Genomic DNA, 17,437 nt, shown 5'->3' with positions numbered 1-17,437 from the left:
TTTCGCTCCCACAACTCAAAATATGTGCAGGTAGGCGGATTAGCCACGCTAAATTGCCCCTTAATTGGAGAAAATGAATTGGGTACACTAAATTTATTTTAAAAAACTGCAGGAAGTAAGGCAGTGCCTAAAATGAAGTGGCACTGACAAGCTTTGGCATATTCTCTTTGTTGCTGTTATAACCTTTCAGGTAATCTCATAGGGTGTCTCCTTTTATATCAGAACTTATGGAATTATGTTCAATCTTGCCTGTCTGAGGTCCAAGACAAAGATGCACTAAGTTCTCATCAGAGATTTGTTCTACACTGACAATGTTACATTATCATTCCATACTGAGGAACACTTTCAGCAGCATACAGCCAGACTCTGTCACCCTTGTAAAGGGTTTTCTATGACCATCAGCATCAGGAAGACAAATGCCATGGTTCAGGATGTTGCCATGCCATCATCTATCTGCATTGACAATGCGACACTGAAGCTTTTTGACAGCTTTACAATTCTAGTCTCCACAATCACCAACAGATGCTGATGCTGAAATCAACAGATTCAATGTAAAAGCTGCAGCTGTTATGTTTAAGCTGAGTTGCTATTCGTCTTTCAGTATTGAAGAAGATAATCTACATTTGTCATCCAGGTATTGAGCTGCATGGATGTGAAGGTGGGTGATAGGTCCTATCATAGCATGTAAAGCTCTAGCGCAAGTGGAGGAAAATGAGGCTAGAAGGTAGTTAGGGGCACTGTTCTCGTGGCTTTTTCATGCCTTGCTCTTGTTTGGAGCTGACACTATCCATTGTTTCTTATATGCTGATGCGCCATTGGGAATTGTCTCCCACAATTCAATGTCAATTTTGAAGTCCTTGAGGGAGCTTTAAGGGTATCTCTGAAGCGTGCCATGGGTGCGTGCTCTGTTCTGCAGTTCATCGTAGAAGATTCAATTAGGGAGTCGGTTGCCAGGCATTCTGGTAACATATCCAGCCCACTGGAGCAGTTTTTATTGGAATATTGTGAAGATGCTGGCCATGCCGGTTCTCCAGAGGACCTCTGTGCCTGGGCCTTTGTCTTGCCACTTGATATTCAGGAGCTTGCAGACGCAGCAAAGTGGAAGGAATTGATTTTCTTTGCCTGTTGTTGGTCCAGGTCTCATTCGCATAGTGAAGAGTGGAGAGGACGACTGCTCGGTAGTCCTTGAGCTTGGTTTTTAGGCTCACCCCTCCATGTTCCCATACTGAATGATGATGTCCTCTGAAGGACACACTGGCCTAGCAATTCTGGCACCAGTCTCATCATGAATATGAACACACCATGAGAGAATGCTGTCCACAGTGGTCAGCTTCTGGCTGTTTACTCTCACTGTTGGCCCTTGACCGAGCTTTCCTGGGCCAGGTTGCAACATTACTTCTGTCTTCTTTGTGCTGATGTGAGACCAAAGTTATCACAGGTTGCGGATAAAAGGTCCATAATGTGCTGTATGTCTACCTCAGTTTCAATGTTTAGTGCACAGTCGCCAGCAAATAAAAATCACGTAGCCTATCAACGGGGTCCTTGGTCTTGGCATGGAAATGTTGCAGGTTGAAAAGCGTGCCGTCTATCTATGCCTAAGTCCTCATCCTGGGAGGCGTCAGTGAGCATGGCTGAGAACATGTTGAAGAGGGCTGCCACCAATACATAGCCCTGTTTCATTCCATTGCTGACAGGGAAGGGGGCCGAAGTCTTATTATCATCAAGGACGAGGACCTGCATGCCATCATGGAACTGTCGAACCATCTGAATTAATTTGTCTGGACACCGAAATATGCACATAATATTCTAGACCCCCTTCACGGCTAATAATGTTGAAGGCTTTGTCTAGGTCAGCAAAGGCGGTGGATAGGTCAGCATTTTGTAATTGGCATTTCTCCTGCAATTGGTGAGCAGCAAACACCATGTCAATGGTCTCCCTACCTTTTCTGAAACCACACTGGCTCTCCGGAAGTAAACCCTGTTCAAGATGTGATATGAGCTGATTTAGAAGGATTCCTTTTTTGTTTATTTTTTAAATCAATTTAGAGTACCCAATTTTTTTTCCCAGTTCAGGGGCAATTTAGTGTGGCCAATCCACCTAACCTACACATCTTTGGGTTGTGGGGGTGAGACATGGGGAGAATGTGCAAACTCCACACAGACAATGACCCAGGGCCGGGATCAAATCCGATTTAGAAGGATTCTGACAAGCAATAGACAGGAGAGATATTTCTCTGTGATTGTCACAGGACTGGCGGTTGCCTTCGAGTTTGTAAATGTGAACAATGAAGACACTTTTTAAATCCTGGGGAAGGACCCCTAGCTCCCATGTCATCTGGAATGGCTGGGTGAGCTTTCTGAGCAGCTGTGATCCACCCTATTTATAGATCTCCGCTGGAATTCGATTGGCTCAAGGGACTTTGCCACTTGATAATTGCTGTACAGCTTTCTCTGTTTCCAGCAGTGTGATTGCAGTGCCTAGAGCAAGCTTGGCATTGACCTGGGACAGCCTATTTATAGCTTCATCATTAACGTGGGATTGGTCTGTTGAGGGCATTATTGGAATGCTCAGCCCATCTCTCCAGATCTGGGATTTCTCTGTGAATAGCATCATCCCATCAGTACTGAGTAGCTGAGAGGAGTTGAGTGATTGAGGACTGTAACCATCCTGACAGATTTGTGTCATTTTTGTCAGCATAGGCTTGTATTTCATTTGTCTTTTGACTCAGCCACTTGTCCTGCATCTCACAAAGTCTGCGTTGGACTGTGTTGCGAATATAGTTATAGGCAGTTTTTCTCGTTGTGGACTCGTCATTTAGCTACGCTTGTGTAACTTGTATTTTTCTTCAATAATAATAATAATCGCTTATTGTCACAAGTAGGCTTCAGTGAAGTTACTGTGAAAAGCCCCTAGTCGCTACATTCCGGCGCCTGTTCGGGGAGGCTGGTACGGGAAGATTCTCAATCTCAGTGTTTACTCTTGGTGGGACCAAGTATCTCATAAGCTGTAGTATACACAGTATCCCATAGAGAAGCCCAGGTTTCCTTGATGTTGCCTGAGGGGATCTGAAGGTTATTTAGCCTCTTCTTTAGATTATCAATAAGCTGCTATTGGGTGTTATCGATCTTCAGGCCTGAGATGTTCAGGCACTTGGGGATCTTCTTCCCTTGAGGACGTTGCCTTGGCTGAACATTCAGACACATCTTGAGATGAGATGTCTGGCCAGTCCAGCAGTCAGTCACACATGGTCTTAGTCACTCTTATATCCTGTCTGTCATTCTCTCTGATGATGACGTGGCCGATGAGATGCCAGTGACCAGAGCAAGGGTGCTTCCAGGATGTCTTATTTTGGTTTGGGAGCTGGAAAGCTGTGTTGGTGAGAAGAAGCTCATGCTCAGCACAGAATTTCAGGATTAGAAGACCATTTCTGTTGCCTTTCCCAACTCCGCTTTCGCCATTAACACCTCCCCAGGTTTGGTAATTTGTGCTGACTCTGCCGTTAAAATCATCAAATGTGATTACCTTGTCTGACTTTGGTTTCACTATAGCCAAGAAGTGGAGGTCTTCATAGAAGTTTTCCTTCATGATTCAGGATTGTCATTGTGGGGCATATGTACTGATGATGGTGGTTTGCTTCTTGCCTGCCAGTGGGATTTTTAGCAACATGAGGCCTTCATTTAGGCCCTTTGGGAGGCTGGCCAGCTTGGTCACCAGTTCATTTTTGACTGCGAAGCCCACACCAGCCTCATGCACCTGGTCTGCTTTGGCTTGATCACTCCAGAACAAACTGTATCTTGCCCCTATTTCCCTGAGTTGACGTTCCTCTGCAAAGCGCATTTCGCTGGGGCGGAGGGTGGGGGGGGGGGGGGGGGGGGGGGGGCAATATCAACTTTGTATCGAGCTAGCACTCTGCCAACTAGGGCAGTTCTCCATTCAGGTCTACCAGTTTGGGTGTTGTCCATGAGAGTGCGCACATGGCATGTACCAAAGGTGAGATGTGTCAGATTAGCTTTCTTTCTTTTTGATATTACTACTGCTGAAGTGGAACTCACCAGCCGCAGTGAGCTGGTCACATTTTGTGAAGCAAGCAATCTTTGGGGCACCTTTTCTCGCTCCTTTCTCAGACTGCAGAGATGAGCAGTACAGCCCTGAAAAGGTTTGCTCAATCGCTTAGGTGGTTGCCGCGTTTCACCACTGCTTCGGTTCAGTGAAAGATGACTCTATGACCTGATCTGCCTGTGTGCGGGTTTGTGGCTACAGGTTCCAGTGAAATCGCTGCTTTGACGCTCACCCATTGCCACAGGAAAGGAGGTCCAATAGATATATGCAGATGACTTGTGTGTGAATTTCATTTAAGTGAGGCAGATTTGAGTACCGTCAGCCTCACTCTATACTCACATATCCACCTGTATCCAGTGGCAGGACAGGGTATAGATTTAGATTTATTGTCACATGCACCAAGGTACAGTGAAAAGTATTGTTTTGCATTCAGTGCAGGCAAATCGCTCCATACATGAAAACATAGAACATATGATAAATACATGAGGATACATAATGAAAAATACATAGAAATTGTGTGAGGTATACGGTATGTGGTGCAAGAACTGTGGAAAAGATGTGTAGAGAAATCAATTCAGTCCTGAAGATCAGTTCATACCCTAAGAGGGTCATTCAGGAGTCCGGTAACAGCGGGGTAGATTCTGTCTTTGAATCTATTGGAGCGTGTTCTGAGACTTTTGTATCTTCTGCCCAATGGAAGAAGTTGGAAGAGAGAATAGCCCAGGTGGAAGAGGTCTTTGATTATGCTGCCCGCTTTCCCAAGGCAGCGGGCTTGGACCGAGATGTTTGCAATACCAGGCTGTGATGCAGCCAGATAGGGTACTTTCTATGGTCCGTCTATAGAAATGGCGTCGTTGTGTACATGCCAAATTGCCTTAAATTCCACAGGGCGTAGAGGATGATCAGGACATCTTCAGTGGTTTCCTCCATGCTGGCTGCCAGGAACAGACGTCTCACATTTCCAGGTAAACAAGTCCTGTGTCACTAAAGCCTTCAGCCTGCCAGTTATTATCACCTGGTTTAACCCGCCCCATGAGATGGCTTTCTGGGGTGTGGCCGCTGTCGCATGCAAACAGCTAATTGGAGTAACAGATGAGAGCTGAGTGTCAGGTCGGGTCTGATCCGGGTGATCTGCTCTGAGAAGAGCATGGCATGATCCCCTGACAGAGGTACTTTCCACAACCATAACACCCCATACACCCCCCCCCCCCCCCCCCCCCCAACAAAGTAAGTGAGTGTGGAACAAGAACAACAGGACTCAGGGCATCAAAATTCAGATCCAGCAAGCTTGAATCCTCGGTGCACTCCTCTACATTGATGAGACCTGGACAGCCAATACTAGGCAGGAGAAAGGCTGGAAAGTTTCCACCTTCACTGTCTCAGATGTTTCCTCGGCATCTCTTGGCAAGACAAAGCCACAAGTTCAGAGATCGTGGAGCATACTAATTACATGAACATAGGCTCATTGCTGAACCAACAACATCTCCACCGGCTAGGCCATATTCAGTGGATGGATGACAGTCATGCACCAAAAGACCTTGTTTGGTGAACTGGCCACGGGGCATCCATACCTCTGCTTCAAAGACATCTTCAAATGAGACATGACTCTGGTAATATCATGGTTGTGTTATATTTCACCGACTGACCACTAGGCGTCTCATTATTATATCAGTGAATGTTCGAGTTAGGTGACCTCAGACTGACTGGGGAGCTGGAAGAGACAGGTTGCTTGTGCATTTTAATACTGTTATTCATCTGTTGTTTTGTATACAGTTGACCCACAGTTGAGGTTGATACATTTAGCTTTCACTGTTCTTGGAATATAAGTCAGGCCATCCAACAACAACATTATAGGGTACCAGGAGAGGGGTGGATGTTGTCAAACACTGAGGAAAAAAACTATCAGCCTACCACGAGGTCCACAGAGATTTAAAGATTTTGCCGACTGCCAGAATTAACAACATGGAGTCACCAATGAGTCTCTGATTTCATGGTAATATGGACAGAAACTGGCATGTGTTTAAACAACAATTTAATCTGTTTAGGAGATCAATCAAATTTGTGTAAGGTGGTGGTGCTCCTAACAGCAGCAGGGCCCAAAGCAATTGCTGTGATTAATACGTTTAAATTTGCAAACGATGAAGTTTGGAAAAATTTTAATTAAGTAATTCGAAGATTTGATGCACATCGCCCCCTGCAGATACAATTAAATTTCTGAACGCCATTTGTTTAGATCATATTTATAGAAGACAGAAGAGTCCATAGATAATTTCATCACTGATTTAAAGTTAAAAGCTAAAAGCTGGGGCAGGATCCTCCGAAATGGAGGCAGAGTGTCCGCGCCGTCGTGAACGCCGTCGCGTTTCACGACGGCGCAAAACGAGTGTGGGCACTACCGATTCTGGCCCCCACAGGGGGCCAGCACGGCGCTGGAGTGGTTCATGCCTCTCCAGCCTCCCTTCCTGGCACCAACTGGGCGCTGCGCCAACCCGTGCATGTGTGGGGGACTTCATCAGCGCACTGGCCCCAACGCAACATGGCGCGGGGGTTCAGGGGCCGGCCGCGTAACAATGTAGGGCCGGGGCTGGAGAGGCCAACCGGCCGATTGGTGGCCCCCGGCCCGGCACGGGGCTCGGAGAATCCCGACCCTATAATTTTTCTACGGTGGAATCTTCCATGATTCGGAACCAGTTTGTGTTTGGTTTGAATGAAAATGAGCGGAGGGAACGGTTGCTGAGGGAACGGTTGCTGAGGGAATTGGAGCTGTCTTTCGAACAAACAGTTAAAATTTGTCAGGCGCATGAGCAAGCAGCACAGCATTCTAAAATGTTTCTCAATAATAACAGCATCTTCTTGAAGGAAAGAACTCCGGTTGCTGCCCTTTTTCCAAAAAGGCAGGAAACTTACGAATAAAGGCGGGAAAGTTCCTGCAGCTCCTCGCACACCAACAAACAGGTTAAAGATTGGGACAAAGTATTTCTGTGTAAAAGATGTGGTGAAAGGCTCAAATTGGGGCAGTGTCCAGCGTTTGGCAAGTTTTGTTCCAGATGCAATGAAAAAAATCACTTTGCTCAGAATTATCACTCTTAGCTCAGCCTTAGGTCAGTCAGCACTGTGGAAGACACAGTCTCCAGTGATGTAACATCATTGTTTGTTGAAGCATTAACAGACAAGATTAATTTTTTTGAGACATCAAAAAACTTTCCAGCACTTAAAAAAATGTAAACTGATACTCCATTTAAAATAAATGTGGTTGATGAGGACAAACGGCTGCTACCACTTGAAGTGAATGGTACAGTAGTCCAACTGAAGTTATGCACTGGTCCCTAAGCCAATCTAAACAGCATGATTGATTTTTTAAAAATCAAAAAATTCAGCCTATTAGAAGAAATCACAAAACATCGACAGATTATAATGGTTCAAGCATTAAATGTTATGGTGCTTATGGCTTGAGTGTGGTGGTGAAGAACAGTTTATTCCGTCCCATTCTGTATCGTATCCGAGGGCTTGGATTCATTATTTGCTGATCAGTCCTGTGAAGAATTAGGTCTTATGCAGTTGGTATATAGCATCCACAAAGGGTTGGAACAACATTCTGATGATTCTGAGAACATTATCAGCAAATTCAGCGATGTGTTCACAGGTTTTGGCACACAACCATTCATTTATAAGATACAACTCAAAGAGGATGCAAAACCCATGATACAGGCACCAAGAAGAGTACCTGCACCTCTTCGGGATCGCTTCAAAAAGGAGCTAGTCAGAATGATAAAATTAAATGTAATCAGAAAGATGGAAGAATCTGGGTAAACTCCATGGTTTGTGTAAAGATATTCGCATGTGCATGGATCCTAACGATCATAAATGAAATGAAATGAAAATCGCTTATTGTCACGAGTAGGCTTCAATGAAGTTACTGTGAAAAGCCCCTAGTCGCCACATTCCGGCGCCTGTCCGGGGAGGCTGGTACGGGAATCGAACTGTGCTGCTGGCCTGCTTGGTCTGCTTTAAAAGCCAGCGATTTAGCCCAGTGAGCTCAAAAGAGAACACTACCAAATACCAAAGCGGGAGGAAATCACATCTGAGGTGGCTGGTGCACAATTCTTTATGAAACTTGGTTCATCTCAAGGTTTCTGGCAACTAAAGCGAGAGGAACAAAGTACAAAATATTGCACTTTTAATACGCCATTTGGACAGTACTGCTTTCTGAGAATGCCATTTGGCATAATTTTGGCATCAGCAATTTTTCACTGTAGCATGTAGCATCTTCAAATGAGACATGACTCTGGTGATATCATGGTTGTGTTATATTTCACCCACTGACCACTAGGAGTCTCATTAGTATATAAGTAAATGTTAGAGTCAGATGACCTCAGACTGACTGGAGAGCTGGAAGAGAGAGGTTACTTGTGCATATTAATACTGTTATTTATCTGTTGTTGTGTTTGTCGTTGACCCATAGTCAATGTTAATAAATCGTTTATGGCTTTAGCGACAAGTCTTCTTATAATATAAATCAGGCCATCCGACAGGAACATTACAAAGACAATTGAAGACATTAACACTGATAACTGGGAGACAGTCAATGACCTCTGGCAGATGACTGTCTGAAAGGGCATTGGAATAGGTGAGCAGAAAGAAAAGACTCAGCTGAACAAGAAGAAGGCCCAGAGAAAACAGAGAAGAGCAAATGTTGCACCCTCTCAGCCCACTATCGTCCTCTTCAACAGATGTGGCAGAGACCGCCGTGACAGAATGAGGCACCTGAGCCACATGAGGCCATGTTTCACATGGGTCTGATCATCCTGATGCAAGCCATTGTCTTAGGGAATGGAAGTTTGCCAAATATATTAATACTGATGCCGATGTGATTCAACAACATCCTCATTTTAAGCGGGCATTGAATACATGTTTAATGGTTAAAGTGTAAACTTAAGTTGAAATGCAAAGCATTTTATTTGCGAGTGAGAAGGTTACGGACTTGTTCTTTTTCTATTATAAAGACTTCCATTTACAGGTTTGAGGAATGATTTTCAAATGCAAGCTTTATTGTCAGACGTGTAAAACAGTAAATAAACGTCTCACCATGCCATTGTTTCATTTGGCAACAACATTCCTGTTTATAAAATGAAAATGTGTAATCTGCAACAAAATAAGATAATATGTTAATTTAACAGTTTACCACACAGGTTATTTAAATTTTCTGTCTACTCCATCAATTAAGTGACAATAAGCAAAAAGTACCCTTTTCAATCTGTGCGTCTGGCAGATACTAGTTCAGTTAAACACAATATGGAAATTTTATCCCATTGTTTTTGACTTTGTGTGCATAGAATTTCTATAATTGAATATCTAACAGCACAAAATTAAAAATGAGATCTTCCATCTACTTGGCTAAGTGAGTTTGAAATGGTTAAGAACAGGTACCAATGAGACCACAATGGAATCATACTAAGAGTACTCAGAAATGGGATGTCCAATATCAATCATATTGATGTAAAAAATAAATTAAACAAATTTGATACAAAAGTTTGTTAAGAAACAATACGCCAGCAAAAATACCCATAAAATAATTAAAAGGAACCACTCATGGTTTAAAAGCATTGTTTGAATCTTGTTACCACCAATTTAAATCTCAGCGTCCAGCAATCCTGATCATCCATTAATATGTTTATAATTTAGATTGATGTTAACCCAGTTACAGACCAGTGAATTATGCAGGTGGATGAAACTTCCCCCAATTGGCTCACCAGAAAAACGTGATGGACATAATAGATGGCACGGAGGTGTTGTGGATGTCTACCCCCTTTCTCAATTCTAGAACATTGATGAACTGGGGCACAGGACAACAATTAGCCCCCTGGTCTAATCCCCATGTTACAAAAGATCTATTTGATTGAAATTCATTTCTGGACTCGGCTTTGAACAGCCCTGTTGGCATCCCGTAAAATCTTGACTGTTATGCCTGGCTTTTATTTACAGCTATTTGGAAAAACAGGACTTACATTTGATTTCTTTCTTCCTCCCCTCCCCAGCATCTTGTTTGCCGATATTGTGGGTTTTACCAGTTTGGCTTCACAGTGCACCGCACAGGAACTAGTCAAGCTTTTAAATGAACTATTTGGCAAGTTTGACGAGCTAGCCACGGTGAGTCTTTGATTTTTCTTTCCTTTGGCTTTGGTTTAATTTTCTCTTGATTGTTTGGTGAAGAGTAAAAATCACTTTGGATTTTACTTCTCTTGGTTAACATTAATGATTAACAAAAATACAGTGCAAGCAGTCAGCACATTTGTTTACTGGTGCCTTCCAATAAATACTCCCTACTGCATAGTCATCACTTGGATCAACCTGCATTAAGAAATGTGCAATCTGATTTTGAAAGAACACTTGACATCAGGAACAGGAAGGGGACAAGCAATCACAATGTTGGGAGTTTATTACAGGCCCCTCAACTGCCAACGAGAGATAGAGGAGCAGATAGCTAGAGAGATTGTGGATAGGTGCAAAAGTAACAGGGTTGTTGTGGTAGGAGATCTTAACTTTGCTTACATTTGACTGGGACTCAATTGGTGCGAGGGGCTTGAATGGGGCAGAGTTTGTAAGGTGTATCCAGGAGGCTTCTTGATGCAATATGTAGATCGACCAACGAGAGAAGGGGCAGTACTGGACCTGGTATTGGGGAATGAGCCTGGACAGGTGGTTGCGGTTTCAGTAGGGGAACATTTTGGGATTAATGACCACACTTCTGTACGCTTTGGAGGACTTTTGGATAGGGATGAGGGTAACCCTCAGGTTAAGGTGTTAAACTGGGGAAAGGCAAATTCCGATAATATTAGATAGGAATTGAAAAATTGGGATTGGGTGCGGCTGTTGGAGGGTAAATCAACATCGGACATGTGGGAGTCTTTCAAGCGACAGTTGATTAGGATTCAGGAAAGTCACGTTCCTGAGAGAACGAAGGATAAGTATGAGAAGTTTAGGGAGCCTTGGATAATGAGGGAATTTGCACGGTCCAGAAGGGTGGGGACAGTCAAAACCCTTGAGAGGAATATTAAGAAAGTAGAAGGTATTTGAGGAGGAAATTAGGAGGGCTAGGAGGGGTCATGAAAAGTTCTTGGCAAGTCGGACTTAGGTGAATCTCAAAGCTTTTTATTCTGATGTAAAAGAGGATGGCTAGGGAAAGGGTTGGACCACTTCAGGACAGTGGAGAGAATCTATGTGTTGACCCAGAGGAAACAGGCATGGTACTAAATGAGTACTTTGCATCAGTGTTCACCAAAGAAAAGTACTTTGTGGAAGATGATTCTTGGATGGGATGTGTAGATAGTCTGGGTCATGTTGACATCAAAAAGGAGGAGGTATTGGGTGTTTTAAGAGACATTATGGTAGATAAGTCTCCCGGGCTGGATGGGATTTACCCCAGAATATTGAGGGAAGCAAGGGAGGAAATTGCTGGGGCCTTGACTGACATCTTTGTATCCTCAAGTTACTATTAAGCAATTTTTCTGGCAGGAACAGCTGGTTGTGCCAGATTGGTGAAGACCCAAAGAACTGGAGAATAGCTAATATTGCAAGACTGCTTAAGAAAGGTAGCAGGGGTATTCCAGAAAACTATAGGCCGGTGAGCCCCATGTCAGTAGTAGGTAAATTATTGGAGAGAATTCTCGGGGACAGGATTTATACCCATTTGGAAAAAAGTCAACTCATTAGCGATATACAGCACGGTTTTGTGAAGGGGAGGTCGTCTGTCACAAACTTGATCGAGCTTTTTGAGGAGGTGACAAAGATGACTGATGAGGGCAGGGCAGTGGATGTTGTTTACATGGTGTTCAGTAAAGCCTTTGACAACGTGCCTCATTGCAGATTGGTACAAAAGGTGAAGTCACACGGGATCAGTGGTGAGGTGGCAAGATGGATACAGAACTGGCTCCGTCACAGAAGGCAAAGGGTAGCAGTAGAAGTGTGTTTTTATGATTGGAAGGTTGTGACTCATGGTGTTCCACAGGGATCGGTGCTGGGGCCTCTGTTGTTTGTAGTGTCCATGAACGATTTGGAGGAAAATGTAGCTGGTCTGATTAGTACGTTCGCGGATGACATCGAGGTTGGTGGAGTGGCAGTTAGTGTTGAGGATTGTCAGAGGATACAACAGGACATAGATAGGTTGGAGACTTGGCAGAGAAATGGCAAATTAAGTTTAATCTGGACAAATGTGAGTTATATTGGTAGGACTAACATAGAGGGGAAGAATACAGTAAATGCCAAAACTCTTAGGAATATAGAAAGTCAGAGAGATCTAGGCATACAGGTCCACAGATCTTTGAAAGTGGCAACACAAGTGGACAAGGTAGTCAAGAATGCATATGGAATGCTTGCCTTCATTGGACGGGGCATCGAGTACAAAAACTGGTAAGTCATGCTGCAGTTTTGGTAAGCCGCACTTTACAACCTTGGTAAGCCGCACTTGGAATATTACGCACAATTCTGGTCGCCACACTAACGGAAGAATGTGGAGGCTTCGGAGAGGATGCAGAGGAGGTTTACCAGAATGTTGCCTCATCTGGAGGGTGTTAGCTATGTGAAGAGGCTGAATAGACTCGGATTGTTTTCATTAGAATGATGGAGGTTGAGGGGCGGCCTGATAGAGGTCTACAAGATTATGAGAAGCATGGATAGAGTGGATGGGCAGGCACTCTTTCCAAGGTTGGAAGGGTCAGTCACTAGGGGGCATAGTTATAAGGTCCATGGGGCAATGCTTGGAGGAGATGTGCGAGGCAGGTTTTTTTAAACAGAGGGTGGTGAGTGCCTCGAACACGTTGCCAGGGGAGGTTGTGGAAGCAGATACATTAATGGCGTTCAAAAGACATCTCGACAAATACACAGATAGGATGGGTATTGAGGGATAAGGCATTAGGAAGTGCTGAGCATTTTGGCCAAAGGTGGTATCATGACTGGTACAGGCTTGGAGGACTGAAGGGCCTGTTCCTGTACTGTATTGTTCTTTGTTATTTATTCTGGACAGTTATCACTGTACGGTAATAAATGCTTGTCAAGATGCATCAAATTGATCTAATGCAGCCTCTAGTGTGTGTATTAGCTACATCATTTTCACCAATGCTTCGAATATATGAGTGTTGCAAAATGCATTGTTTATCTTCTTCACTCTGTTGTAGTTGCTATCTTTATTCCAACATATTCCAATGCTTCATCACCAAAAGTGAAGTGTGAATGTTTCAACAAATGTTGCAAAGTAAACTTGAGAATTCTTCAGGGAATGTAGCAGCAAAAGAATAAATATGCTTTTTCACATTGCTACCCCTTCTCAATCTTGCTCATCGCCTGAGGTGTGGTGATCCTCATGTTAAATCAGCACCAGTCAGTTCTTCCCCCTCACAAGTGACAGCAACCTATGGTCATCTGGGACTATGGCGACTTTACCTTTACATAACTTATTAGATAATTGTGGGTTTTCGAGTAGCATTACTTGCCCTTCATTGAAGAATTACGTTTTAGTTCCCACCTCAGTGGTTATAATCATAGATCATAGAATTTACAGTGCAGAAGGAGGTCATTCGGCCCATCGAGTCTGCACAGGCCCATGGAAAGATCACCCGATCTAAGCTCACACCTCCACCCTATCCCCGATACCCAGTATCCCCATCTAACCTTGGACACTAACGGAAATTTAGCACAGCCAATCCACCTAACCTGCACAACTTTGGACTGTGGGAGGAAACCGGAGCACCCGGAGGAAACCCACGCAGCTCGGAGAGAACGTGCAGACTCCACACATACATTGACCCAAGCCGGGAATTGAACCTGGGACCTTGGAGCTGTGGAACAACTGTGCTAACCACTGTGATTCCGTGCTGCCCACAATGGTAGGACGTTTTAGTCCCTTTCTGGAGCCATTTTTTTCCAGTGACTCAGAAGCAGGGAATGTGTCATGACAACATCAGGCTCTTTGCCGATCTGATTTTTACTCATCAGCGGTGAGTTCCCCATGCTCAGAGTCTGAGCTGAGTGGAAGATTCAAATTCTTTCTTCTTGTTCAAATCCTACAAATTTTTGTGTTCCAATTGGAGAGCTATCACAGGAATTGAATGCATTTTCCTTTTGTGAAATCTGACAAGCTGTGTTAACAATAATGCAGAACAGCATGTTTTTAATTACACCTACTTGAAAACATAGGATTTTGAAGAGCAAACTAGAGTAACTCACAGATCACAGGCTCTTATACATTTTAAGAACATAGGCACCGGTTTCACTTGAGTCAGCTTGCCCTTTCAATTACACCATGGCTGATCTGTACCTCATCTGTATTTATCTCCCTCTGTTCTATACACCCCTATACCACTTTGATACCCCCTCACCTCCTTCTTAGATGAGAAATCGCTTATTTTGAAACTGTGCCCCCAGTTCCAAGTTTCCCATGAGAGGCAGCATACCCTGTGAAGCAGATGGAACAGATGGCAGGTGTAATTCAACGCAGAGAAGTGTGAAATGATTCATTTTCCTTGGAAGAACGAGGAGAGGCAATGTTAAACAATTCTAAAGGGGGTGCAGAAAAAGAGGGTCATGGAGGTGGATTTGCACAAATCATTAAAGTGGATGGGAGAAATGAGAGAGTTATTAAAAGAATCTGAGGATTTATAAATAGGTGCAAAGAGTACAAGAGCAAAGAAGCTATGTCAAACCAGGCTGGCCTGAACTGAAGTGTTGTGTCCATTTCTGGGCAGGATGTGTTGGCATTGGAGAGGATGTCGACAAAATTCACAAGAATGGTTCTCGGATTGCGGGCCTTCACTTATGTAGATAGATTGGAGAAACTGGGTCTGTTCTCCTTGGAGATTAAGGAGATTGGTAGTGGTATTGTTGCTGGACTAGTAATCCAGAGACCCGGGGTAATCCTCTGGGGACCCGAGTTCAAATTTCCCCACAACAGGTGATCTGGAATTAAAAGTCCAATGATGACCATGAAACCATTGTCGATTGTCGTAAAAAACCATCAGGCTTCACAGTATCCTTCAGGGAAGGAAATCTGCCGTCCTTGCCTGGTCTGGCCGACATGTGACTCGTGACCACAGCAATGTGGTTGACTCTTAAATGCCCACTGATACAGCTCAGCAAATAGGGATGGCCAAGAAATATGGCCCAGCCAGGAATGTCCACATCCCATAAATGAATTAAAAAATGGGCTAGATTTTCCCTTTTGGGGACTGAGTCCCCACGCCCGCTGGAAAACAGGCGAGAATCACTCCGGACTTTTTCCTCAAAGATCAGGGGTGATTCTCTGTTTTCCAGGGGGCTAGCAGAGCCCCGGCGTGTGTCCTGCAGCTCTGGCCACCTGTAGGGCCTGCTAGCCAGACAGCGCGGCGGCCGTAAGTGGGTCTGCATGTGTGTGCGGCGACCCACCTCGGTGCGGGTGCCGCCGACATGGCGGAGCCACACAGCGGGCCTGCGTGGAGGAAGGTAGGTCCCTTCCAGATTGCGATGGCCCGCCGATCGGTGCTCCCTGATTGCGGCCTGGTCACCACTGAGGCAGGAGTCAGATACCCCCCACCAGGACTTTAGCTGCGGGCCCCAGCTCCCGTCGGGTGGTGCCACAGGTAAACCACACCTGCGGGAATTTGGCCGGTCGATCGTGGAGAATCACCGCGGGAGCCTGTTCCAAAGGCCCCCGACTGGCGCCGTGTCAACCGTGGGCGCGGGACTGGCGCGTCCGCAGAGAATCGCGGAAGCGTCATCGCGCCGGATTTCCGGCGTGAACGGCTATTCTCCGTTCCTACGCTGGTCGCGATTCCGGCGCTGAGGATCGGAGACTCCCGCCCAATGTAATATTAATTGTTCCAAATTTTCTTCAGTCAGCACGTTGTGGATCTTTGGAAGCCCAGAGGGCCGTGGATGCTCAGCCATGTACATGCAAGATAGGGATCAACATGATTTTGGGTATAAGGGAATTAGAGGATATGGGATAATGTGGAAAGATGGAGCTGAGGTAAAAGATCAGACATGTTCTTACCAAATGGCAAAGCCTATACTGATTTGACCAGCTTTGCTTGTCTGTTGGTTCCTCACATTAAGTATTACTATTCCGTTTTGTGTGCTACTTTTAGCTGAACTTTACTTTGAGAACACATCTACACATATTAAAAAGTTAAGGATAAGATAACAGAAGCACAAGCTGGGATTTTCCATACCTCTTCCATACAATTGACAAATGTAAGTGACACATTTATCAGAAGGACTTATCTCTTTTGCTGCCAATCATTTCTAACAAATGTGAAAGAGTCCTGATGCCTTTCAGCCACTGTCTTCTAGCAATGTTGAAGTCTAAACCTGGGTCTTAAAATGGGTATAGATTCCAATGGCGTTCAGTGATGATACACCAGAACAGCAAGGGCTGAGGACTGAACTAAAATCATCATGTATTTAGATTTCCAAAAGACCTTGGCATAATTCAATCATACTGTGATACCAATAACATATTCAATGGTGCTGTGGCCCAAAGCTGAGTTTGAGTAGAAGGCAAGTGTGAGGTGGCAGGCAAAGAGGTGGGGGCAGGACATGTTTTTAGGCAGGCTGGCAGCAACCTGTGGTTGTTTGGAGCAATGAGGAGGACTGCTGCTGCTTGGAGCTCCACTTCAAAAAAATACATTTAGCCAGATTTTGAGCCCTTTTTTGAGTATTATTCCTTTAAATGGCCACATATCACAAGTTATGACCAGCCTAAACACATTTAGATATTAATGCTTGAAGACGTGCAGGAGGTTCATTTGAATGTTAAATTAAATCAGCATTCGTTTAAATCAACCACAGGGCCATCTGTAAAAACATCAATGCAGCAGTGATCCAAAAGCCTTTGCAGACCTTTGCCTTTCTAAATTAATTGGGTATTTTGCTCATTTTATGCCGATAAGACATGTACACAGGTAGAATTTAGATTTTTTTGTATCTTTGTTTTTTGGCCCACCTTAAATATCCATCAAGATGTCTCACAAATATATGAGGGGAGGTATGTTTATTTGTCACCTGAGCCCTTCGGCTTCAAGATGGCTTTCTAACTTTAAGAAGGTTTTTTTTATGGCTTTTCGCTCAGAAGATTCATAGCTTATTAGATTCGAAGCCTCTATTAGTTTGACCAGCTTTCCTTCTCTGTTGCTTCCCAGCATTTAGTACAATTACTATTCCATTTTGTGTGGCTACTTTAAGTTGAACTCCATTTTAAAAACACATCTATGCCTGCTAATAGGTTAGAGATGAGATGGCAGGAGCACTATTTTATATATCTCCCTGAGGGCACGCAGACAACTGAAGTGATCCGATATTCAAAAAGTAAGATAGATCAAATCCAGGGAATTATAGACAAATTATCTTAAC

General features: G+C 44.2%; 1 protein-coding gene across 1 annotated transcript in view; it reads left to right on the top strand.

The window, feature by feature from the left end:
* Positions 1-17,437, top strand: part of LOC119966299 (adenylate cyclase type 1-like) — a 419,500-nt gene that overhangs the window by 41,008 nt on the left and 361,055 nt on the right. The window contains 1 exon segment of the mRNA XM_038797774.1: positions 10,096-10,207. Coding sequence (XP_038653702.1) covers positions 10,096-10,207 — 112 coding nt within the window.

The sequence above is a fragment of the Scyliorhinus canicula genome, chromosome 5 (assembly GCF_902713615.1).
Source record: "Scyliorhinus canicula chromosome 5, sScyCan1.1, whole genome shotgun sequence".
Taxonomy (NCBI): Eukaryota; Metazoa; Chordata; class Chondrichthyes; order Carcharhiniformes; family Scyliorhinidae; genus Scyliorhinus; species Scyliorhinus canicula.
The sequence above is the reverse complement of the archived record's forward strand: the minus strand, read 5'-3'. Positions and strand labels throughout refer to the sequence as shown.